The 25,974-nt window shown below is 47.8% G+C and overlaps 1 protein-coding gene across 3 annotated transcripts in view; it reads left to right on the top strand.

Moving 5' to 3' along the window:
* Window positions 1-25,974, top strand: part of ct (homeobox protein, cut) — a 699,473-nt gene that overhangs the window by 613,572 nt on the left and 59,927 nt on the right. For all 3 annotated transcript variants that reach the window (XM_075888929.1, XM_075888930.1, XM_075888931.1), the window contains 2 exons: window positions 2,365-2,497; window positions 11,551-11,611. In XM_075888929.1, coding sequence (XP_075745044.1) covers window positions 2,365-2,497; window positions 11,551-11,611 — 194 coding nt within the window. The remainder of the gene's footprint in view (window positions 1-2,364; window positions 2,498-11,550; window positions 11,612-25,974) is intronic.

Genomic DNA, 25,974 nt, shown 5'->3' with positions numbered 1-25,974 from the left:
GTGCAGTTAGTTCTCGGCGTAACAGGTATTGGCTTCATGTCCCACTGTGTTATCTTGCCGTAGGCCTAAAACATTTCTCATGTGTACATATCGTTGCGTTTGCATGTCACTCCGCGCCACCTAATAACAAAGCATTAACTGAGATAATCGACATACTACTGAAGGCACGGGCCAAGCCAACACAGGTCAACAAGAAGACTGTGCTTACCAGGCAAGGCGAGCTATATGCGATACAGTACAGCCCCTCACCGTGCGGCAACGGCAGGAACAGTGGGGAGTTTTACAATAGCGCACCGCGAGCCCTTGCGGTGCGGTCGCTGTCTCTGCGCATGCGTCGTAACTCGAGTCGGCGTTCGCGGACCGTACGCAAAAAAAAAAAATCGAAATTGCGTGCGGCGATCGCGGCCCGCATGTGGCCCGCAAGCGCTGGTTTCGAGGCTACGTGTCGCTGCGATCGTGCGTTGCGGTTTGCAGCAGGGCAAACGCTATTCTAAAGCTGATATGGTGCCTGCAGTGCTTGCAAACGGTATTCTAAAGCTTCCTAATGCCGCTTAAGGCACGCAACATTTTTTTTTTGTTGTTGTTATGCGGGGGCGACTTTGGCGTGGAAATCTCGCGTGTGCATCTCTCCTGCGTGGCACCACGCGTCCCTCACACGTTGTGCGCATGCGTATACTCTCGTCCCCTTTAGGGCTTCTTGTAGCCTGTAAAGCCGTTGCGCAGCTCAAACTGTCTATTTACTTTAAGCGCATTTTGACGATCGCCACGTGTGTGCTTCTCTTGTCCAATGATGCTGTTTTAAACGCTGGCAAATACGTCACGTGACTGCTTCTTGCGTTTTTCCGTTGTATAGCAGCTGCCATATTTATTTGACTTCACTGTAAAACACTGCAGAGTCTTCAACAACGCACATTGCGCCATACCACATAAAAGCCCATCCGTCAATGTTATGAAAACAAACTACAAGGCGCAGGGTTATAATTTTTAATTCCTAGAAAACCGACAACAAAGGTGTACACGCATAATTGTAACTATCCTGTGCGTGTTATAACTTCTCAGAAAGACGAAAGCAAGCGCGATAAGAGTTCAGCAACGATTATAGCTTTCTTCGCTGAAGAAGAGAAAGGCGATGGAGACCTTTTCGTGCAGTCGGCGATAATCCGTGGCGTTTACCGCATGACGTACGGGTCACCGTGTTTTGAGGTGGCATCGAGGCGCTCGCACCTTATACGCAAAGAGCGCTCGCAAGTTTTTTCTTGAATTGCACCGAAGCACTCAATCTGGCCTTCGCTACTTGATTAGGGCACAGGGCAGAATTCGTTCACGGGTGCTGTCCTTGCACTGTCGCTTCTAGGAACAAAGACAAACGAATAGGAAGCTGCGGTGAGAGAAAAATTGGCACCAGAGTTCTCTTTACGAGGCTATCGAGGCTTCGCAACTGGCTCGATACTGATGTTGGCATGGCCGCCATTTTCAGGCGAAAGAAATGTGAACGGACGCCACTTGCAGCGGACGCTGTGGCAGATATGACGTTTTTTTTTTTTTTTTTGGTCGGCTCTTGCATCACATTTGCAGTGCTAGTGAACGGAATTCCCTCGACGCCGGCTAATCGTGCGGCGTTTTGTAGAGTCATTTGCTTGATTATTGTTGCTTACTATAGCGGCAACAAAATTGTACGTACTAGCGCCGCCTTGCCTTCTCAAAACTCGCAGCGAAAGAAGTAAAAATTCTGGATAATTTGTTGAAGAACATGGAAATGATTATTACTAACGTCTTTCATGCTTGCTCGTAGTACGAAGACAACTTCCATCGACGACATAAAGACATCGACTCGCAAGAATGCCTAGCAACACCGACTAACCAGTTTAAGTTATTTGATCCTGCCAATAATATCAGGGCAGATATTAAAGTGGCCACTTATTTCGCCCAATATTAGAATTAGCGTGCCAACGCACTAGAGAAAAGGATTGCTGGATGCCTGGCAGTACAGCTAACGTGCACTTCAGGAGTGCTTTCGTGGACAAGTCTCAAAATGCAAGCCTCTGGAAATACCCGCAACATGTAACTGTGACTATGCGTGACTGTGAAGCCTGGGTGGGTGGCGCAGGTTTGAATATCGGTGGCGGCGGCTTCGTTACAACAATGACGAAATGATAAAGAACGACGTTCATGTTTTCAGAAATACGTGCACGTTATCCCCAGTTAGTTAAACTAACCGCGGATATCATCGGGGTACTCTTAGTGAGGTCCTGGTGGTTATATATCCGGGAAAATACACAAAAACGCCCGCTTTCCTGCAGCTATTTCTAGCACGGACTGTGTTAATAATGTACGCCATCGTAACTCAGTGTGTTGTGCATGCAGATCCCAAGTGCGGAGCGGCTGTTGGAGCTTCAGCGGCAGTTGGCGGACAAGGAGCGGGCACTGCAGGAGTCCCAGTCCCAGGTCTGCCTCAAGCTACACGAGGCTGAGGACAAGATCTCACAACTCGAAAGTGGTGAGTATACGCTGCTGCTGCGTATTTGTATGCCCTCGATTACATTTGTTGGGCTTCGCCGGCCATGCTGTTTGCTTTTACCGTGTTCAGTATACAATCGTCTTGCGTCCGTTGTATCGCTATGTTGACGTTTTAACGCCGTATCGTGGACATCGATCTCCACATGGAAATGAAAAATGGGAAGATGCAACTTACCGAGTTTCGACAGTAACTAGCTGAGTAAGAAGTAAATTGCGAGAACGAGTTTGAACTGAAAAAAAAAAAGTCATTGTTCACAGTAAAATTTTTATACGGCGCTTCGCGTCTCTTATCTGCGTTTGCTGAGAAATATCTGTATAATATTAAGTGTCGTGTAGGTGTTTACTGATTCTCGTTTGGCCAGCGAGGCTGATCTGTGTAATGAATTACCCTTCTACAATAACAAATGATAATTACCCAGAAACAAAACGCTGGTAGCGAGACCTCGTTGATGCTTCCCGCACTGCTGGTGGTGACGTGATTGATGCGACGCTTGTTTGCGCATAATAAAGTTATTGTGTTACGAATAAAGTTCATCGTATCCTAAGTATGGAAAACATCGAACCAAAGAAGTTTCAGGAACTTTGAGCTACAGCCGCTCTAATCAGGTAAACAAAAACAACTTACAAATCAGTGAAGCCACATACCCACGAAAGTCTAACAAAAAATTCATAAATGTAAGTGAATCAGCATGGTTTTATTTTGTAGCCATCGAAGCAAAGCCACCTTGACCGGGAAGCGAATCTGTGACCTCGGAGCTGAGGAGCGCTGCGCAATAGGCGCTAATTACTGTCACCGCGCAGGTGCGAATCGAGCGTCCGTTTAACCAATTTATTGCTTCTCGTTTTCTCGCTTTTTTGTTTTTGCCTTCCCGCGCGGATTTGGCCTCCAGCACTATGCGGCTGTATAAGACGTCGTTGATGTCACGTGTTGTCATTGGTCGGGCCGCGCAAGAGTCGTACTTTATATAGAGATTGTATAGCGCGGCGGCAAGCTGCCACTTGTTCGCGCCAAGCATCAGATTCTCCGCACTTTCTTTCGGTGCCGTCTAAACTTTCCCGGCGCGATAATTAACGTATACCGTGCGTGAAGAGGGAAAACAAACAAACAAAAAGATAAATCAGGGGCCGTCACGAGCGCAGACGCAGCGCCACCAATTCTGAGGCAAAGATTTACTTTCCACGCCTGTCGAGTGAATGAATGAAAGCGTCGTCGTATAATACGCCTTTTATTTTTATTTTCTTTTATTTTTTTTCTGATGCTTTTATCTACCTTTTTGCGCTGTCCATCCATATGTCCCATCCGGGACTTCCCCTCATCCTTCGTCGAGGCGGTGCGAATTAAAAACCCGGTTCCGCCGACGGTCGAGAGCAAAATGCGGAATGAAGTTCGAGCTTACGCACGCACGCACGCACGCAAGCAGGTCGCGTTGCGGAAGCGACGTGGGGTGCCATTGTGTTCTGCGCTCGTGATCGCAGCTGCAAATGGGATATGCCAGGTATTGCTGTGACCAGGTGTTTCTGCATATCGGCGTGCCTCCAAATAAGAGACTGAGAGAGAGAGAGAGAGAGAGAGAGACATCAAACAGGATGAGAGCCCGCGTGTCCGCAGAATGCGGGAGATGTGGGCTGATGTAATACGACACGTGACCATGAAAGAGTGAATCGGCGGAATGAATTACGGTCGCTGTGCCTCACAAACCGATTAAATGATCTATCTATCTATCTATCTATCTATCTATCTATCTATCTATCTATCTATCTATCTATCTATCTATTCGTTCGTCCGTCCGTCCGTCTCGAGCGCACCATTGTCTTCTGTGCAGTCTAAAAATAAATCAAATATCTCTTTAATGTTGGCCATCAATTTCGCTTGGAAAGAGTTGACGAAGACATCTCACAATCATTGCATGGTTGTTTTCACATTCACTCGCCGGTATCTTTTACGGTAGAGCGAAAGCGTTTTTACAATGAAGTGTAGGGGCGTCGCATACTGCCGCTTGAGATACGATCCATGCCTGAGGTCACTTTTCGTCCTTCAGATGCTCGTGACACACTCACTGCAGAGAGACAGCATCCTAAATCATGGGAGAAGGACCGATTTCTTTCCCGGTCAAGTGCGGGCACTGTTCAAAGCCCTGTACGAAGAATAGTGCATAAGAGTGACATGGTAGTTTACTCGAACACGATGTAAATATGGTGCGCATGGTATAAACGCAGTGTAAGCCTATATATGTCATGCTCTACCTTACATGTGTTTGGGGCAGATACAACAGCCGTCTTTGCCAACGTGAAAACGCTGCTCATTTGGTTGGCTCGTTGACACATGATAGCACTCAGTACAGCGTTGCTTAAAAACATGTGGCATATATCTATTTAAACCTCCCCTTAACGAGTATGCCGGAGCATTAAAAACCTGTGGCATATACCTGATACGCCTAGGTATTCGTTCATTGTATATGGTTTCACAGATCTCTTTAACTATTCTCGACACGTCTGTACCTTCCTTTGCTTTTTTTTTTCTTCTTGTCGGATACTATTGAGCCGCACATGCGAAAACGCATTTATTATTTGCATTTTTGGACGTCCGACGCGCGGTGATTGTACACTATAGGCTCTCGGTTCATGGAAAAAAATGTTCGACGGCCATCGTTCGGGAAAGATCGATCGTTGGGAATTGTTCGGCGCCTTCTTTTGTACGCGGTGACGCTGCCGGACTCGTTCTGCTGTGCCGTCGTTTCTGTCGAGCATATTTACACGCACGCTGTGCCACGGCTTTGCCGTTTTGCCGAGGTCGCAATCGCTTACGTCAGCGTGCAAAATGCTTCGCCAGATTTCGTTCGTAAGTGCTCCCTTTTTTTGTGGCCTGTCGGCTTCGCCAATAACACGCCAAGAAGTACAACCGTTGTCTGAAAAAACTTATCGAATACAAACGAACGCATACAGAGTAAGTTTTCTGTTTCTGCGAATGCCTTCCCGGCTGATTCGCTCGCTGATTGACGCCGTCCTGTTAGCGCCTGCCTGATTGAACTGCACTGCTAGTTAAGTTTGTCGTTGTAGAAGGTCGAAGGAGTCGCAAAAAGAATTTGTAGCAGTTTGACGAGCTGCGCTTTCACCATTTGGATGAGGAAAGCATTGAAAGACCGCAGGAAAGTCACTGATGTAGTAATTATTAGTAATTTTTTAAACACTCGTTGAACCAACGATGTCTCGTATTGCCACTATCTAAAATGTGAGAAACCTTAACGTTATTACAGGGACAACGTATATGGTGCTGTTATTGCCGTTAATACCGCGTGTTCGCTTTAGTGTTCACTATTATCTTAACTATTTATTGATTTCCGCACCACTCAGTGAATGACTGTAGCTGACTCACTAACATTTTTGGTGGAATAGATTAACTTATACTCTGGCTGATTCAAGATTCAGCGTTTGTGCTCTAGAACCGCATTCAAATGTATGCTATCAGGTACAGCTGTGTCAAAACAAAAGGGTGCCCCGTCGAGAAACGAAATCACGTCTTATGGGATGTGACCAGATTAAAAATACAAGTGGTAGCTTGTATGTCTTGACGGGTAACTATAGATGGCCGATCTTCCGGTGATGCTATGTAGGCAATGTTACTAAGTGCTCGCGCTGAACAGCTGCTGCGCCCTCAAGGTGTGTTTCCATTTGGCATTTTACCGGAAGACATTGGAGCCTAACCACAGAGGTACGAATGTGGTGTGCCTTTTATGTACGAGGTGCTGCCGTAATTGCTCACGCGTAACGATATGTGTAACGGGATAATCCTGAACAATCAGCGTGGTTACGGTCTCGTTTCGGCCGAACAGGGCCTATCATAGCATATGAAAGTTTCGTATACTCGAGAGTCTGCTTCTTTATTTTGCAATCTGTGCTAGAATTCAAGGAGGAAGAGGAGGAAAAAAGTTTAAGCGGAAAGACAGGGAGATTATCCAGTTCTTAGAATACTAGAATTCAAATCTCTACATAGATGGTCCCGTCTGTATGGAGTGGCCAGTTTGATGGAGTGGCCAGTTTGCTTTTTAGCCAGTTTGTCGCGTGGTGGCTTAGCGACGTAAACCTTTCCGCGAACTCTCCACGGCCATTACTTAAGTCAACCATACTCGGCGACAACCTTTCTTGGCAGCGCTGTGGAAGCTTCAGAACGGAAGCTCATTGTTGCCATCGCGCCAAAAAGTAGTACTTAAGTTCGCTAATAGTTTTATCATTTGCCTCGCTGAAATTAAAGCTGCTTCGTAATTATGAGAATGAAGCAGTTGCGCGAATCGTGGCTAAAAAAAAATAGTTATCGTTCACTTTGCAAGAATGCTTTCCTTTTCTTTCCATTTCTTAGACAACATTTTTTTCAGCACGCCCGTTTTACGAACATGGCTTCAATGATGTGGTGAGTCAGTGTGTGGCCTCAAAGCGCTGCTTAGTTCTCCAAGCAAAATATACTCGTAATATGGCTCTAAATGCATAATGAAGCATCGAACTTTTCTACCATTCATGTTTCCGTGAATATAATTTTCTAACCGTGGTAACGATATCAGAGAGCAGAACCATGATCATTCGCAAGCACCCATATACTACTTGCGGCGCTACATGAATGTGAGGACGGCCCACCCCCGTAGCCTTCGCTCCAATGTCAAGATAAGTTGTCGCCGATTGTGCCGAAATTACGCAAGTCGCATATGTTTTTCTGCCGGTGTCCACCAAAGCTCCAATGAGGTACATCCGTCGCAGACGTTGTAAAATATTCACCAGCAGATGGCGAAAAAAAAAACTAGGAGATAGAATTCCGTCTCCCGGAGCCGAACATACGACTTCTCGATCGGCAGCCAGGGTGCGAAATGACTCGGCCACAAAGCGCTCGTTCTTGAGCATGCTAACGGTGGGCTATTTACATAAACGATTTACCGCTGGCGGTGCGCAGAGATCGGAGACACTTGTTCTCGTTGTCACTAGCGAGATAGTGCGAACGGCGTGAATTGTATGCTCTAAAACGCGTCTTACCGCGTGCCGATATGCGCGCACGCCTTTACAGGGCACTGATCGCTCATGCACGCGCGCTTATCTCGTGATGGGGGTGGTTTGTACATCCTGTGCTTTCTTATTAGTGTTGAAGTTACAGAGTGCACGAAGGTCACTTCGCTCGCTGCAGCCGCCACGTTTGCAAAAAGGGCTCGCTGCTCACACACGAAGAAATAAAAAAAAAACGTGACAGTGTTTAGTTCGCGTTCGTCCATGCTTACACTTGTGCATTCGTTTCGCCGTTTTTTATGTGTGTGTTTTTATGTGTTTGATCAGTGCGCTTATATGTTTGAGCCGTGACAGTTATTAGTTCGCGCTCGTCCTTTGTGTTTTCATTATGTGCTTTTTTTTTGCCTGAGCAGCGCGCTGCGAATTTCGAGCTGCTTGTCGTTCTTCGCGTGACATCACCATTCGTTGCTATCGCATTCATTGCTCCATCCCTGTGGTGAAACAATGTACGATAAACGGTAAACTACCTCTGTGGCTCCTATGGGAAGAGAGCATTCATATTTTTAAAGGTTCATAACAATTATTCATCATCATCGTCATCACGCCAGTCTATTTTTATGTCTCCTGAAAGGACGCAGGCTGCTCCCGATCGATAATCACAGTTTCGCCCTATCTTGAGCAACCTGTTTCCATTTTATCCTTGCTAACGTCTTAATATCTTCCCTGCAACCTTTGCCCATTAAAGTTATTGAATCGATATATTAATGTTAGCGGAATCGATCCATCAATCAATCAAATTGGTTGTTGTCTTCGTCTTCATTTCCGTTCCCGTGATATCCACTCGTAACCTTTGTAAAGGTTAGCCCACCTTTTTTTTTTTTAATGGACGGACGGTCACCCATCGTTGCCGTCAGTTCCCTCTGCCTTCTATTGGTTCCGTCTTGCGTGTGCTTCACTATATACAGAGGCCACTGTATAGGTAGACGTCATAGCAACACCTTGGCTTCGTATCTCGCAAAGCCACTTTTTATCTCGCCTACCGCGATGTGAGCGCCCTTGTGTGTGTGTGGGGGGGGGGGGGGGGGCTGAGCACGGACTTCCAGCCGCATCGACATCTTCGTCTGGACTTCTTTGTCGCTTTTCGTTCATCATAAAGTCGCTAGCTGACATTTCAAAATATACTTTTGGCCCCTTTAGCGTTTTCTTCGTGGAAGCGTGTGATACTCTTCACGCGTATCAATCGACGTTGACTGATAACGGCGTTACCCTTTGGCTCTGACGGCCTCGCCTGTCGCAACCAGCGATTGAATGTCGATCTCGTGCGGTCTAACAAGTGCGTCTGATGTTTCGCGTGAAATGTCACGGATTTCGAGCTGCAAATAAACGCGCACTCGATCGCTGATGCTGCGATGAGTGTACCGACGAGCCTTTCGCAATTTCCTAGAATCTAGGACCTAGATAATTTCTTTGACTGCTTCGTTTCCTCGGAAACTTTTGTTTTGCCATCTCTTTTAAAATCTTCATAATATAATGAAATAACGATGCTTTCCCTCCTCTAGGCTAGCTAGTCACTTGTCAACATTCGCTAGTCACTCGAGCTATAAAGCGTTTTAGAAAAGCAAAGAAACAACCAGGTGTCACACAATGCGAATTGCGCAACGGGTGGGTCGTTGAATACTCCAACCCTTTGATATTGATATGTGGGGTTTAACGTCCCAAAACCACCATATGATTATGAGAGACGCCGTAGTGGAGGGCCCCGGAAATTTCGACCACCTGGGGTTCTTTAACGTGCACCCAAATCTATATCACCGCGGCGTTGATACCTTTCACCAAAGCTTGATCTTGTCCACGTGTTAACTGTGGCTTATACCCATTGTAGGAGATTGTGGAGGAGGAGGAGGAGGAGGAGGAGGAGGAAGAAAGTTTAAGCGGAAAGACAGGGAGGTTAGCCAGTTCTTATGCCGGCTGGCTACCCTGTGCTGGGGAAAGGGGTGACGGAAATGAAAGATGTTAAAAAGAAATGTTGCGAAGAGAAAGAGAAATTACAAAAAAAATTGCGACAGAGGAAAGAGAAAAGGTATGAGATTGTGAGGATTACAAAAGCTTCTGACATAATGCTTCATCGCTGTCATTCACAAGACAAAAAATTACCCAATGTTCCTTGCAAGTGTGCAGCAGGTACCACGCTTCTCCGAAAAATGACGAAGGATTACATAGTGCCTACTACACAATGATTAATGGTGAAGTGGGTACCTGCAAGTGTGCTTGGAGCAGCTGCCCAAATAGTGTTAAAAAAGGTTCTGAGATACCGCTCTTCCATCTTTCTCTGTTACAGTTGCGCACAGGCCTGGCGGCTTTTTCAGAGCTTTCTTTGGTTTTGTGCCTTACATTGACGTTCGTGTGTTTGCATGTTTCGAGTTTATCCGCGAAATTGGTCACCGACCATGCAAACTGGGCAAAAGACTTAAGCACAGCTGTTCGCTTTACACTGCAGAAAGAAAAAAAAAAGTTGCCTCTTACTCTTTTACGGGAGTCCTGATTTGTCGCGTTTGTGATTCTCTTCAAAGATGCAAGTTAACTCCTTCGGAGACCTCTGTTTGGAGGGTCATGGGAGGTGCAACTTTTCAAAGGAGAGTAAGATTCTTGACAAGTCGCGGCTCACCAAAAAAAAAAAAAAGGGTATAATCTCTCTTAGAGTGTACAGAAAGAGAGACAGAGAAACGAACACAAGCTGCAACACTTTCTGGCACGACAAAATTATCAGCGTGATATAACGAAATTTCGGTGAATGTCGTTATGTTGTTCCGTGTCATTCCGAGGGGAGAGAGTGAGCACTAATGCGTTTGTTGCGCAGCACGTCACCCGCATGGCCCTCGCTCACTTTGGCGCGAGTTGCGATCGACTTTCCGTAGGAGACGCTATGATCCTGACGGATGTCGTCATATGCATGATTGATCACTCGTCGACGCCACCCTAAAGGTTGACGGTTCGGGCGCTAGTGGCAGAAAGCGTCAAGCCAATGCATTGGCAATGAATGGGCCACGGTTTCAATGAGGAGCCGACGACAACGAGGAGTCGTGCTGCGCTGTGCTTGTAGCACGCAGATTACACTCTTCGATAGGGATACGGGACTGAACGCCGCTTTATCACGCACACTTTCGGAAGCGTTTCGCTATCTTATCGACGTAAGTGTGCCTGGTTACTTCATGCGTTTTACGTTCAGTTTTCGAAACAATGCGTAACTCATTCGATCTATCGTCTGACCCACACTCGCTTATTGATTGATTGATTGATTGATTGATTGATTGATTGATTGATTGATTGATTGATTGATTGAGTGAGTGAGTGAGTGAGTGAGGCACACCTTGCGTGCTGTCGTAGCGATGACGTCACACAAGCCATGAATGGAACGCCGTTATCAGAGGCGGCGGTACTATGACGACACAATGGGAGAAGTTCCACGTATCCCAGTCACCGAGTGACCAAGGAATGTTTTTCCTCCTGTTTTGCATCGACAAATCCAAACGTATTTTCCCCTCCCTTCTTGGTGTATTCGTTTGTTTATTCGCAAAGATTAACTCGTATTTGTAGTTCGAAAATGAATTAACGCAATCGGTAAATGTTCGGTTTTCTTGAGTTCTTAGCATGTACCGAGATTATTTACTCTGTCAACATCGTTTTAGCTGCGTCCAGTGCAGTGGCTATTACGTTTCATTTATTAATACTGTCAACCCTTTTCGACGGGCTTTTCGACACGAATGAAATGAAATCGCATTGAGCAGCAATGTGCATGAGAGAAGTTTAAGAAAGGGAGCATTCACTACAGGGACACACATCATTTCACTATTGAAGTACTTCTCATAAACTTCTGTTCACGTTATTGTGCTTGTCCGTCGCGCCGCTGTTGTTCCACATCGCGAAGAAGTGCTTTCTCCGTGACGGTTTATTGCGGTTTATCAGTCGCCACAAAGCTGCGTCTGTTGTCGCCCGAAAGACGCGTTCTTCGTGTTCGCGAGTGCTGATCTCTTCTTCGTTTCTCCCTCGCAGCCTTGGAACACACCCAGTGTGAACTGCTGAAAGCTAGGGGCAAATCGGACACCAATGGAAGGTGAGTGACGATCGAATTTCATGTTTGCCTTTTCCACGTTTATAATATACGATTGGCCACGTCCTGCTGACAGTTACGTTGACCGATTTTTTTTTACTAGTAATTCAACTGTAAGTTCTTGTTCTTTTCTGAGAGATGTTTAATTAAGAAAGTGCTGACTTTGTTATATGCATGAGTTGGGGATATTTTATTTATTTATTTATTTATTTATTTATTTATTTATTTATTTATTTATTTATCGCTATTGGAACGGTGTGAAGGAACGATGCTTAGCACTTGAAGATGTCTTTCATTCATGAAGTCCCGTAGCGATTTCGTCTCGCAGAACAGGCCTAAAAACACTTTTTACTTTATGACGAATCACAAGAAAGTGTTTTAAGAATGTGTTTGGACGTGGATCCAGGTCTTTTTTTTTGAAGAGGATCTGCCGTTGAGATGATGATAGATGTTGGTAATTGATCGTAGGCTTATACGACTAGTGTTAGTAGTAGTTATTTAATAGTTAAATTTATCACCCCCCGCCACAGTGAGCGTTATAAGGATGACGCAGCAGCTGAGAAAAATAACTGTATGATAACGTTGCATGCTATACGGTCGCCCTGCGTACGAAACATCTAGAGGTGTGTTTGACTAAAGGAGGGGGGAGGGGGTCGAGAAAATCGGGACATCTGAATATCAACCTGTATTCACGCAGGGTTGTGCTAACCGGCCGTCTGCTTGACATCGTGCGAAACGTGATTGTGGCTACTTCGTGCATCCTCCTCCACAGTTTTAATAAAATGCAGAACTCCAACCAGCTTCTAGGATGTCAAAACGGGCCGTTTTTATGTGCGCTTATGGCAAGCAGAGCATGTGATATGCGGCTTTTTTTTTTCCCAACCTGTGTATCGGGTTTTACGCTTAACATGAGTGGGAAGCCTGTAAATAGAAGTCCCAGCGAACGCACAAATAAACTAGAAAAAATTATACGCGATGAGGTCATCCAGGATGGGAAGCCATGCTCCACTTTTAATCCTCTCCTACGCCACCAGCTGCCTTTCGGTGTCGATGCCGGAAGACCTGGCCGTGTTTGAAGCGGTGCGCAGCCTAACTCTTTCTCCCTCTTTTTTAATATTTCCCGCCTTTTGCTTTCGTTGATGTTCACGTCGGACCAATTGCGACGAGCAGATATCTATGCGGCGGCATTGAAACGAGTCTCTAACTGGCATGAAAACGCGTTGCCGGTGGGATAAAAGTAGGTCATATGTTTGTTTTTAAAAAAACTCCTGCGCGATCTTTTCGAGGTCGCATGAGAGTTGAACGGGTAAGACGAGTGACGTGTACAGCATGAAGCTGCCTCTAACCGCCCCTCAGCAAATTGAGGACTGCTGGCAAATGTGGCCTGTATGGAGGATAAGCACGCTCCCATACGCCAGATATCCCCCCCCCCCTTTTTTTTTGCGACGTGGATTTTCTTCATATACGCTGAATACAGTTTTGTTCCTGGAGGCTAAATGAATATCACGTAAAACATCGAGCACACGGACACAACTATCTCACTAAACTACAAACTGGCCCTGTTGAAATGGGTATACGTCTCAACGGCGCTATAATGGCGTGGCCGGGAAAAGGAGAGGGGAGTGAATTTGTCCCCCCAAATTTTAGCAATTTCTCATATATATATATATATATATATATATATATATATATATATATATATATATATATATATATATATATATATATATATATATAATATCCGCGCGTGTGTGTGCATAAAGTATGCTTAAAGACCCCTCCCCTATCGAAAGAAATTTATGGCTACGCACCCTGCATGCGCGCAGCACATGGTGTAGTGAGTGGTACATTGCTAAAGCAGTCACCAATGCGTGGGCGCCTTATTAAACGTGATCGGTTGGTGCAAGCATCAAAAATCATTTCAACGGGGCCCCCTTATATCTAACTAGGTTCTAACTCGCAAATATAGTTCGATGTAACACTCACCCCAACACACTTACCCCAAACAATCTCCATTCCACTTATTGTCTCAACTGTGTCGTCTTGTAACTGCTCACCCGCTTGGACCTAAGGGTCTGCAGTATGTAATAAATGAATAATTTCAGTCTCTATTATATAAAAGAGTGAAACAGGGGAGATGCGCGGCGCAGACATGACGAAACGAAGGGCGTTACTCGTTTGACGCAGGTGACAGCGTGACATTATCGAAATACAAACGTGCATGCATGGCGCGTGTGACTGGCAATTAAACGGGTTTTAAATGATATGCAGACACTCCAGGCCAGCAATGATGTAAGTGGTGTTTCTGTCACGCTATGAGGAGTACGTTGCCGCTGTTTTTTTTTTTTCTTTTTAATTGCTGGTCTCTGCTTTTCATTAAGTTAACGAGTATTTTTCTTCACTGCCAAGCGCTTCGCTTTAATGTGTGGCAGCTGCGAAATATGGGGGCACACGTCCGAAGTTGTGTCGTGGTCTATAGCCTCAGTTCATTAACATGCGGACATATTCAGCGGATCAAACAAACAAGTATACTGTGTGGAATTGATGGGTTGGCTTTATTCGTGGCATAGAGGTGGCTATACTAAATACCTTATTTGCCGTCACGGCGAAAAAAAAAACAAGAGAAAAACAATTGAGATGTCTGTGAAAATGAGAAAAGACGAAGACGACCGCATCATACAAATTGAACGTTGGTCTAAAATTGACATGCATCGCCTGCCTTGGAGTGACAATCAATAGAATGTGTTTCCGAACCCCGAGTGCGTTATGGAGTTGCATGACTTAATTGGAAGGCGTCTCATTCTATAGCGCGTGGTCACATCTGTGCAGCATCAGCGTGCGATCATTAACCCTACAATACACACCGCCGTTCAGGTGATGCCTCAGTCGCTTCAGTGGAGAAGTTCCTCTTCCTATCACTCTGTTCGCAATGCTACGTCTTATCCATTACTTGCAGCCGCCGGAAGCACAAGTAGCAAAGCTTGGAATGGGACAAAGTATAGAGGCGTGAGAAGGTAAGTCAAGGCGTGACTAGGTATAGAGCCGAGCTTGCGTCGAACTAATCTCTCGCTCGCTTGTATCGAGGTCGCGGGAGGTGACAGTACATACATCAGTGCTACGTATGTATTTCGTATAACGCACGCCAGCTCTAGGCGAAGTGTGTGCTCTTGAAGCGTGAGCACTGCTGCCGTAGCATAAATAGCGAGGGAAAAGATATCGGCCAGTTAACGCCGGCGAATTGGCGATGCATGGCAGCAGGTTGTTGTGGTCTGGGTCCTGTGGGTCTCGTCGTTGGTAGCTGGCTCCCATCGGACTCGTCCCTTATAGCGAGAAGCAATGCTTATATGGGAAAACAGAGAACAGACGTTTATTTACATTAGAGAGAGGTCAATAAGAAAGTTTAGATATATAGTGGCGTTCTTCGTACATGGCGAGCTCTCCACTCGAAAAAGCACACCGAATGAGCCGTGGGGGCTCATTATAAAGGGTCTGTCCTCCCCAGATCCCTAGATCGGGGACCGCGTACAGATGGCACCGTCCAATCACGGACCACACATTACCCGCGAGGGTGACGAGCACGCACGGTCCACGCGAACGTTCAAAACTGAAGCGTGGTCACCGCACGGCCATGTGGCACGAACGCGGCTCCCCCCCCGTCAAGGTGTGTCGCTGGGCGAGGGGTCTGGAGTTGATGACTGCATCCATCGAAAGGGCCGCCGTAAACAAGCTTCAAAGGGTGCCGAACGACTCGTTCAATTAGCGGGACGATTCCCGGCCGCCGCCGCCGCCGTCATCTTCCAAAGAAGAAGCTGCACCGGTGGTCTCCCGAACTGCTCACGGCGCCGCGGCGGCAGGACGCCGCACCCTCCGGCCAGGTGGGAACAATACATGGCGGACACAGGCCGCCAACCCGTTTGGCGACTCAAAAGGAACATCAAAAGGAACGCCGATCCATTGTCAGACCTGGCGCCGGTCCTAACAGCCTCTCCGCCGGGGAAAGAAGATCCCGAGGTGCAGTGGCCAGCAGGTACTGTGCAGCGGGATCTGTATTGCAGCTTGTCGGCTCTTCCTCTATTATTTTTGTCCCGAACACTGGATCCGATGATCATTGACCAAGAGGGCGTTGCTCGCAGGGATGAGGTGACCCCTCTCCACCATATCTTCCGCCCACCACAAATGAGGAACTGCGGAAACTGCGCCGAAAGCACACCCACACACGAGCAAGCACACGGCAATTCCCTACTCAGAATCACCAGACTTAGATTCACCTGTGGAAGTCATTTCCTTCTACCTCAACTTTATTCCTGTGGCCCCCGCCGAGTCGCAACACCACATCAGCCACTTTTGAAGACATTAAACAAAACACTTGACACATGTTTGGATAAATACAGAAAACTAGTGGGCCTCAAATCGAGGATAGAAAGCAGAAAATCGTTTTGAAGCCCTCGGGGTACTAGGGACAACGACTCAGACCATCTGCGTTGCTGTTGAGTTTACCCTTCTTGTAATGGATATCAAAGGTGTATTGTTGAAGAGCTAAGCTCCAGCGCAAAAGACGGCCGTTTTTCGATGACATGGACTGCAGCCATGTGAGGGGACAGTGGTCAGTCTCTATTGTGAACCTAGAACCGGCGATGTAGCAAGCTAGCTTCTGCACAGCCCAAACAACGCAGGCACATTCCTTTTCTGAGGCACTGTATGCTTCCTCACGAACAGAAAGCTTTCTACTGGCATACAGTACAGGGTGTTCCTGGTCGTTCTCTCCCCTCTGACAAAGCACGACACCCATACCCCGGTCGCTGGCGTCACACTGAAGAATGAACGGCTTAGAGTAGTCAGGCGCGCTCAACACTGGCTGACTTTTTAGTGCCTTCTTTAGCGTAGAAAATGCATGTTCCTTGGCCCCATCCCATTTTACGGTCTGGGGTTCAGTCTTTCTAAGAGCGTCTGTCAAGGAACTTGCAATGTCAGAGTAACGCGGGATATACCTTTGATAATAACCGGCCAATCCAAGAAACGACCGAATGTCTTTCTTGGTTCGTGGTTGGGGAAAGTTGTCTATTGCGGCCAGCTTTACTTCTGACGGCCGGCGGTAGCCTTGGCCTATTACATGCCCTAGATAAGCTACCTCAGCGCGCCCCAATTGGCATTTCGCAACCTTCACTGTTAAGCCGGCCTCACGCAGACGACATAGCACAGCTCGCAAGTGTTTCATGTGGTCTATCCAGGAAGAAGAAAAAATAGCAATATCATCTAGGTACGGGAGGGCAAAGTCCTCCATACCCTGTAACACTTTGTCCATTAGGCCAGAAAAGCAATAAGGGGCATTCTTTAATCCAAAACTAAGGACCTTCGGCCGAAATGTTCCCATCGGGGAAATAAACGCCGCAAGCCTACTAGCCCTTTCAGTCAGAGGCACCTGCCAGTATCCCCTGACTAAATCCAAAGTCGAGATGAAATTGGCACTGCTGACTTGCTCAAGCCTTTCCTCAATATGCGGAATTGGATAAGTTTGGTCCTTTGTAATCGAGTTGAGCCTCCGATAGTCAATACACGGTCGCGGCTCTTTCCCTGGGACCTCAACCAAGATCAGAGGCGAGGTGTAATCACTCTCTCCTGGCTCGATCACTCCTAGCTCGAGCATTCGGTTTATCTCCGCGGCCATTATTTCCCGTTGCCTCGGGGAAACGCGGTAAGCTTTAGAACGAATTGGTTCCGAAGATGTCAGCTCAATATCATGAACTAGGGCTTTGGTTCTGCCAGGTGTGTCTGAAAATGTTTCTTTAAAGTCAAACAATAGTTCCTTCAGTTCCGCTTTCTGATCTGGCTCCAACTCCGCCTGCTCTACCAGGTTACTAATAGTCTCGCCAATGTCTTTGTTTTCTGTTGTTAACTCCGGGAAATCAATAGGCATTTCTTCCGGTTGATTGAGCGACATGTTTACAACGGCATGCCTCTGCTGGTACGGTTTGAGCAGATTAGTGTGGTACACCTGTTGCGTTTTACGCCTTCCCAGTCCAGTAACCAAGTAATTTGTGTCTGACAATTTCTGAACTACCTCAACAGGTCCCTCCCACTGGACCTGAAGTTTATTCTTCAGTGAGGGTTTCAGTATCATCACTTTTTCCCCTACTCGAAAGCTTCGCGTCCGGGCTGTCTTGTCATAATAGCGCTTAGCGTTGTTTTGAGCTCTGCGCATTTCCTGCTCCGCTAGTTCTTGAGCTGCGTGAAGTCGGTCTAACAGCTCAAGCACGTATGCTACTACCGAAGGGTCGTCCGCCCGGCCCTCCCAAGATTCTCGAACAATGCGAAGTGGGGAGCGAAGAGCACGTCCGTAAACAAGCTCCGCAGGCGAAAACCCTGTTGATTCGTGAGGAGCGATCCGAAGCGCGAACATAGCTGCGGGCAAGCAAGCCTCCCAATCCTCTTTTTGCTCATAACAAAGGGCGCGTAGCAGCCGTTTCATGACTGAATGTACCTTTTCTACAGCATTTGACTGAGGGTGGTACACTGAACTGTGGATGATTTTAACGCCACACTTTTCTAGAAATGTCGAGGTTAGTGCACTTGTAAAAACAGATCCCTGGTCGGACTGAATTTCTGCGGGGAAGCCTACACGTGCAAAGATAGATAAAAGCGCTTTAACTACCTCCTCCGAGCTGAGCTCCTTTAACGGTACTGCTTCCGGGAATTTCGTGGCCGGGCAGAGCACTGTGAGTATGTGCCGGTACCCGGACTGCGTTACAGGAAGTGGACCCACTGTGTCTATAACTAGCCTGCGAAACGGTTCTGTGATAATGGGGGCCAGCTTCATAGGTGCTTTAGCCTTATCCCCTGGCTTGCCAACGCGTTGGCACGTGTCGCAGCTTCTTACAAATGCCTCCACCTCCCGAAAGCAGCCGGGCCAGTAAAACTCCCGTAACAAACATTCTTTTGTTTTTTTGATGCCGAGATGCCCTGACCACAAACCTCCGTGGACCAGGTGCAGCAGCTCCTTGCGGAAAGGATACGGTACGACTAGCTGATTAAACCGAACTCCTTTTCGACTCGTGTACTTTCTGTACAAGACGCCCCCCTTCTTGGTGAACTGAATGTTTTGCTTAGCCACCCCTTCCTTCGCGTCTGGCGTTAAGTTACGGAGAGTGGAGTCATTTTCCTGTTCCACTATCAGTTCTGTAGGACTTACATTTAACAGCTTTATAGTGCATTCTACTTCTCGAGATGCCTCGGATTCATCCGGTTTCTTACATCTTTCTTTAGATATTGTGTTTTGAGGCTCCATTATAGGGCGGTCCAGTTTCGTGCCAGGTAAAGAAGGCTCTGCCGCTGAAGCTGTTTCGTCTGCCACCGGATCTTTACAAACTGTCTGAGCGGCGAGCTCCCTTGCTTTGGATCGAGTTAAGGCCTGTACGATACCCTCACTGAACCCAATTCCTTTTTGTCGCAGCAAGTACTCTGATTTATTTGAGAACAAATACGGGTATTGCACTGGGAGATGTGCCGAAACGGCAGCTTCAGTGTCTAGAACACCGAAAGGGCCTTCGATGCGGACTCTTGCTACTGGGAGACATGCACTGTTTGTCTCTACTGCTTGTCTTATCCACGCGCATTCTCCTGTAAACTGACTCTCCTCGACATAGGACGGGTGCACTACATCCATAGTGGCGGCCGAATCGCGGAGCACGCGGCACGGTTGGCCATTCACGACTAGGTCTCGGATGTATGGTTCTAGCAATTTCATGTTTTCGTCATTACTACAGAGTGACATTAACACAACTTTCGGGTTCTTACAACCCAAAGAAATATGCCCCGTCTGTTGGCAGTTATAGCAAACTATCGGCTTCTTGGCCTCGAACGCCTTTTTCTGTTGCCCTTCCGCCCTTTTCTCGGGTGCTTCTTCCTTTCTCTTGTTTTTCTCATCACCGCTTCCTTTGGAGTCTAAACCCTCCTTCGGCATATACCTACCCGACTTTGTCCATCGCGGAGGCTTGTCGGCCCGATATTTACTAATCTCCCTCCTAGGGACATCCTTGCCTTCGAGGGCACGGCGATTTACGTACTCCTCTGCGAGCTCTGCCGCTCTCGTGATAGTATCTACTCCTTGTCTATCCTGAACCCAGTACCTAATGTTTTCAGGTAGACGCCGAAAGAATTGTTCCAACGCAAAACACTGCAGAGTCTTTTCCGCGTCGCCAAGCGCACCCTCCTCTCTAAGCCATTCCTCCAGATTTACCTTTAAGGTGTACGCAAACTCTGGGTATGACTCGTCTTTGGCTTTCTCGATCTCACGAAATTTTCGCCTGAACGCCTCCGCTGACAGTCTGTACTTTTTGAGCAGACTCGCTTTGACTCTGTCATAGTCGTCTGCGTCTTCTTTACCCATACGGGCTATAATGTCAGCTACTTCACACGGCAGCAGCGTAAGCAAGCGCTGGGGCCACGTGTTTTTAGCAAAATTTTCCCTCTCGCACGTGCGCTCAAAGTGCACCAGAAAAAGACCCATGTCCCCTCCTACCGCGTAGGATGGCATCAAATCTGTCATTCGGCGCTCTCTTTCTCGTGCCACTGCGCTAGCTCCGTTCATTGATTGAGCCTTTGCTAGTTCAATTTCTAGGCGTTTCATTTCCATACGATCGATACGTTCTCTTTCCTCTTTCTCCTCACGACGTCTCTGTTCCTCTTTTTCCTCCCGGAGCCTCTGCTCCTCTTTTTCCTCACGGAGCCTCTGCTCCTCTTTCCTTTGCGTAATAGCCTCCAAGCATTCGCTCAGCTCATCGTCATCTGCCCCGATCTTCTCGATGGCGTCAATGATCTCCTGCTTTCTTTTCGTCTCGGCAATTACCTGGCCCAGCTCTCGGGCCAACTCTAACAACTCTGGCTTTTTTAGTCCCTTCAAATTCATGGCGGTCCTTGGTGCTGCTAACTCTTTTAACTAAACAACTTTGACGTACTATCAATACTTCCGTCAACCGTTACCAAATCACTGCTTTGTTTACAATCCTACGCAAAGCCTGGTGATATCTCAGCAAAGAAAAGCAGTGCACTCACCCTATGCAGTCATGAATTCGGACGCGTTCCTTCCCGTGTTGTCAGAGATGCCACGAAGCAGTTTTGTCCGACTCTAGGTCCTCCAGACAGCAGGTCTCAGCATTGCCTCCTGGTCGATGAGCTCGATCCCACCGCTGCCATCCAGTTGTTGTGGTCTGGGTCCTGTGGGTCTCGTCGTTGGTAGCTGGCTCCCATCGGACTCGTCCCTTATAGCGAGAAGCAATGCTTATATGGGAAAACAGAGAACAGACGTTTATTTACATTAGAGAGAGGTCAATAAGAAAGTTTAGATATATAGTGGCGTTCTTCGTACATGGCGAGCTCTCCACTCGAAAAAGCACACCGAATGAGCCGTGGGGGCTCATTATAAAGGGTCTGTCCTCCCCAGATCCCTAGATCGGGGACCGCGTACAGATGGCACCGTCCAATCACGGACCACACATTACCCGCGAGGGTGACGAGCACGCACGGTCCACGCGAACGTTCAAAACTGAAGCGTGGTCACCGCACGGCCATGTGGCACGAACGCGGCTCCCCCCCCGTCAAGGTGTGTCGCTGGGCGAGGGGTCTGGAGTTGATGACTGCATCCATCGAAAGGGCCGCCGTAAACAAGCTTCAAAGGGTGCCGAACGACTCGTTCAATTAGCGGGACGATTCCCGGCCGCCGCCGCCGCCGTCATCTTCCAAAGAAGAAGCTGCACCGGTGGTCTCCCGAACTGCTCACGGCGCCGCGGCGGCAGGACGCCGCACCCTCCGGCCAGGTGGGAACAATACATGGCGGACACAGGCCGCCAACCCGTTTGGCGACTCAAAAGGAACATCAAAAGGAACGCCGATCCATTGTCAGACCTGGCGCCGGTCCTAACAAGGTGTAACGCATGTGTAAGTGTTCTAACGAAGGTGTTTTCGGGACGTCCCGCGCGAGGCATCACTCCTATACGTGACGCAAACAACAACGCCTTGACAGTCATATACCAGACGCCTGACGACGCAGAAACGAAGAGGAGGAGTGGCTTACGCCTCTCGTACTAGTGCACAGAATAATATTCATCTGAAGCCGTCGGCGTTATTCAGCAGCAAGTCACCTTGTCGTTTATTGCTGCGTCTGCTGGAACCAGTGCATACACAAAATCATCATGGGAGAAACGACAGCGAGAATATATGCAGCGTACGTGAGCCAGCTACCAGTTGCGGGCGAAACACCGCTATAGAGCCGAGCCGTTGAGAGCTTTCGTGATGCTTACGCATGCAAGCAAACGCAACTCAGTGTGTCTGGGAACCTTCTAAATCTCCGCGAGCGAACACTGCATGTGCATTCGATAGCGGGACAGCAAGACGACAGTGACGGCATGATGGGTTCGCTTCGAGCGTCCGTATCGCTGTTGGTGGATGAGTAAACCGCCTGTTTCGATAAACGCGATGTCTCATAAAAGAGGCCGGCTCATTAACGGTAAACGGCGTGAGAGAATAAATGGTATGGGTAAACTCAAACGGGTACTAGTGGAGGAGTGGTGCCCAGACGCAGTGTTTGTCGTGCTGCCAAAATCTGCTCAGACGTCCTTGCGCCGCGCTGTCAATGATGTCACTGCCACGACAACCGGTGCGGAAGTACTTGAACTGGTATAGCGCATTACGGGGAAGAAGAAACGGCCGAGCAGACCGACACAAGAGGACAGAGCGCTAGGGGAGCAGGGCCGCTATACAACGCCAGCTGCCGTGGGCGAGCAGCAGACGCGGAAAATGGAGAAACCGAAAACCGTGGAAAAGGAAAAGCGAATGTAAGGGAAAAGAAGCACGCAAAATATTAAAAATAAAAACAGATACGATTCATATTTCTGACCATATAATAGGTTAACGGAGAGAAGCGTGGCGAGCCGGAAGCTGTAGCGAGTAGAGAGATTTAAAAAAGCGAAGCTCCGACCGACAGCTATATATCGCGGGGGGAAAGGGTTCTCTATAGAGTGTAAAAAGCGAGGCACGAAGAACAAAACCAGATAAATGGATCAAACAGGCAGCGGCGCGCTATTATCTATCGCAGTTGTCGCGTATATTCGTCCATCCATCTCTCCTTCCTCTCGATCGCAGGCTCGGAGGAGGGAAAAAAAGACAGAAAAGGGTTGCACGTTGGCTCTGTGGCAGCCGGCTCGTGCTTTCCATCTGACGTTTGTGTGTTCGTTAGTGTTATGTTCTGTAGTTTTTTTTGTTTTTTTCCCTCGAGGTAACAAATCGGGTGGCGACCGCGCTATACCTACATCCCGCGAGCGAATGATCCTGGCTCCCTTCCATTCGGCTGCAACCTGCTGGGGCGAGGAGGAGGGTGTAATAATACTGACACGCGCGCCAAGGCTTCGATAGGCTCCGAACGGTGCCGACGCAAGAGCGCGTTGTTCGATTCTCGCCGTGTTGGCTCACCGGGCCTGACTCGTCGCATCGGGCTCTCCTCAGCCGATCGCACCGGCCACCGAGTGGGGCTATGGTTGTGCAACGGGGAGAAGCCGACGACAAACGGGTGGGTGCCAATAAATTTAGGAGAGGAGCAGTGTGTTATGGGAGCAGGCCTTACGTTATGCTCCGGGCAAGTACGCCTTGCTTATTTTTTGCTAAACGCTCGTTAGAGTACCAGGTCCGCTTGATTGGTTGCTAACGAGCTTTAAACAAGCCCAATTCGTAACATTGTCAAATGAACAGGGGCCGAATTCGCAAAACTTATTTTGTAAGCGCGCGTTCTCATCGGTTAGCCCGCTTTGCTAGTGCTATAGATGTCCCACATCCTGATTGGCTGAAATATTTTCTTACGCAAGTGTTTTACGCAAGTGTTTTGCGTAAGACGTGTTTGTGAATACATGTCTTGTTTCTATTTTTATTCTATCTTATCGGTGCTTCATGTCCATTCGAATGACCGCATGTAGTGGTTCCCGAGACCGAGTATCCTTGCACAGGGTTGACTAACTTGAAGGGGAACGAGTCGTTAATATTCTTGCGGGTACGACTACAGAAGTCTATATTTCACGAGGATAATGTCGTATGACGCTCAACTATTGTGCCAATAAACGAAAGAGCAGTCTTCTCAACCTAATCTTGTCAACTGCTGTCAATTTTTGAATACTAATGAGGTACTCACCTTAAACACGGACAACCATGTAGGCGATTAATAGTCGCATGACGCGCGCCAATATTAGCAACCCTGCCTACCGGCTCTTCGTTGCCCGGTTGTCCTCTCATGTGGGCCAGCTAGTTGAAGTAGTTGGTCTTGAGTACTCGAGTTTAAGTTTCGCGTAGGACGGTCGACTAGAATATGTGAGCGTTTATTTTGCGTCGCTGAAATCTAATTAAATATTGAAATATAGAAATTCAGCTTAATTCTTTGGTTCATGGATTAGTCGTCGGGGCGTGCTTATCACAAGGGTACACGCCCTTGGCTTTCCGGACATCTATGTAATACCGACGTCACACTGTGTGCTGCGTAGATTACTATCGAGGTGCACAGGATCGAATTTCTCAACAGCGATTGATTTCCATCATGCACGCTGCGTAAAATAGCCAATCACGATCGTGAAATTCGATCAAGATCGGGCTCGATCGCTATCAAAAGTGACTGTATGACACTAATGTAATGAAGACAAAGGATGAAGGGGCAGTTGTTTTTTTTTCTGCCCTAGATAGACCCTTCGTCTTTCGAAATGTTAGCTTCTTGGTTCCTGGCTGCGGCAAGTCATTGAAGCAAGCAGGCTATGAGATCACTGCTACTTCAATCAAAGGCCACTGGCTTAAGTCAAATGCTATAGGCTGAGCGTGAGCGCATGATGACAAAACTGTCTTTGTTCGTTGCCCTTACACCACCACATTACAGCCGACGCTAACTTTTCTACCGTTGCTGTTGCTATATTCTACTCCCCCCCCCCTCTCTCTCTCGCCGTTCTTGATCGAAAAATTAGAGAGAAATGAGGAATGAGCCTTCAATCTACGCAATCCATGTACAGCGATGCAAGACTTTAGAGGACAAGTCCAATTCCCTTCTCAGTTTGTCGCCTGTTAGCCCGTCCAGTCGCTCTGGAAGGGTGTAACATGTTTGCATGCGTGCGAGAAGCCGAAAACTCCGCTTAAGCGAAAGCATGTGAACTGCCATTCGTCACTCCGTTTGACACCTTGCACAGATTCTTTATTTATAGGACATACGACGAGGCAGAGTATACAGCCCTCATCAACAAGTATAGCGTCGCTTGAAGAGTCGAACCTTTGACTCGCAAGTTAGTCGTATACACCACCAGTCTCATCAGGCCCGTTCGCTTAAAATATCACGCCTGGCACGACCCGCACAGACAACTGCGCCGTTATAGATGGATGGAGCCATTTCTGAAAATGTGGAGGGACTTGATTGCGCCGCTGTAACGGGCGATTGGAAAATAGAGGCATTTTTAAAAGTAAAATGGAACGCTTACAGATGCACCTATACCGTGTCCCTCCCCATCCGTGACGTATCTGCAGATGCGCGGGATAATTTATTTTCCGATATCCTGTTTCGAGTGCGCTCTGACAGCGCGTGTGTCGTATACGGGAGGGCGGCCTGGCGGCCGCCATGATCGAACTGTTTGCGGTGTCGTACGTCCTTGAGATGAACTAGCTTCGCGTCAGGCTTGGTTAATTCCTCGTCGCGACCTAATATTCTCGCGCAGCTTGTTTTAACGTCCGCGTTGCCGTCAAAGTGCCCGTACGTGCATGCAACGACGAATAGATGAACGCGCATTTGCCGACTGCGCGCTCCGATACGTGCACCGACGTGTCGCGCAAGCGAAACCGCGAGATTGACGCGCGCCGTGGGCATCTGCCATATTTATCAGCGTTGAATAATGGCCACTACGGCGGTATTCGGGCGTTCGTCATTGTTTGTTTCTTTCTGTTGTTGTTTTTTTTTTTTGGATCGTACTGACACATAGCTGCGCGTGACTTACCTTTAATACTTTTGCTAGGCAGAAACGCTCCCTCTAATGCGCAAGCTTGAACCACCGACAATGGCTTCGATTTCGTTTGGTTTTGCGACCGGGGTTCGCAGTCACCGGAGATTCGAGAACAGGATGCCGAGGCAGGAGGAGGTTGAACTTAGTAGAGAGGGTTTATTTACATTATTTACATGGCACGAGCTCTCTGGCCCGAAGCTCTAAGATCTGCATTGCAAGGCTCTCCAAAGGACAAGCACCGTGAACAAGCACAGCTGCCCGCGAGGGTGATTTTAAACAGTTTCATTTTCCCCAGATCCCTAGATCAAGGAAATCCCCGATCTAGGGATCTGGGGATCTGGGGTACCTTTTATTGGACAGATC

The sequence above is a fragment of the Rhipicephalus microplus genome, chromosome 3, assembly GCF_043290135.1.
Source record: "Rhipicephalus microplus isolate Deutch F79 chromosome 3, USDA_Rmic, whole genome shotgun sequence".
NCBI lineage: Eukaryota > Metazoa > Arthropoda > Arachnida > Ixodida > Ixodidae > Rhipicephalus > Rhipicephalus microplus.
This window is presented reverse-complemented; position numbering and strand designations above follow the sequence as displayed.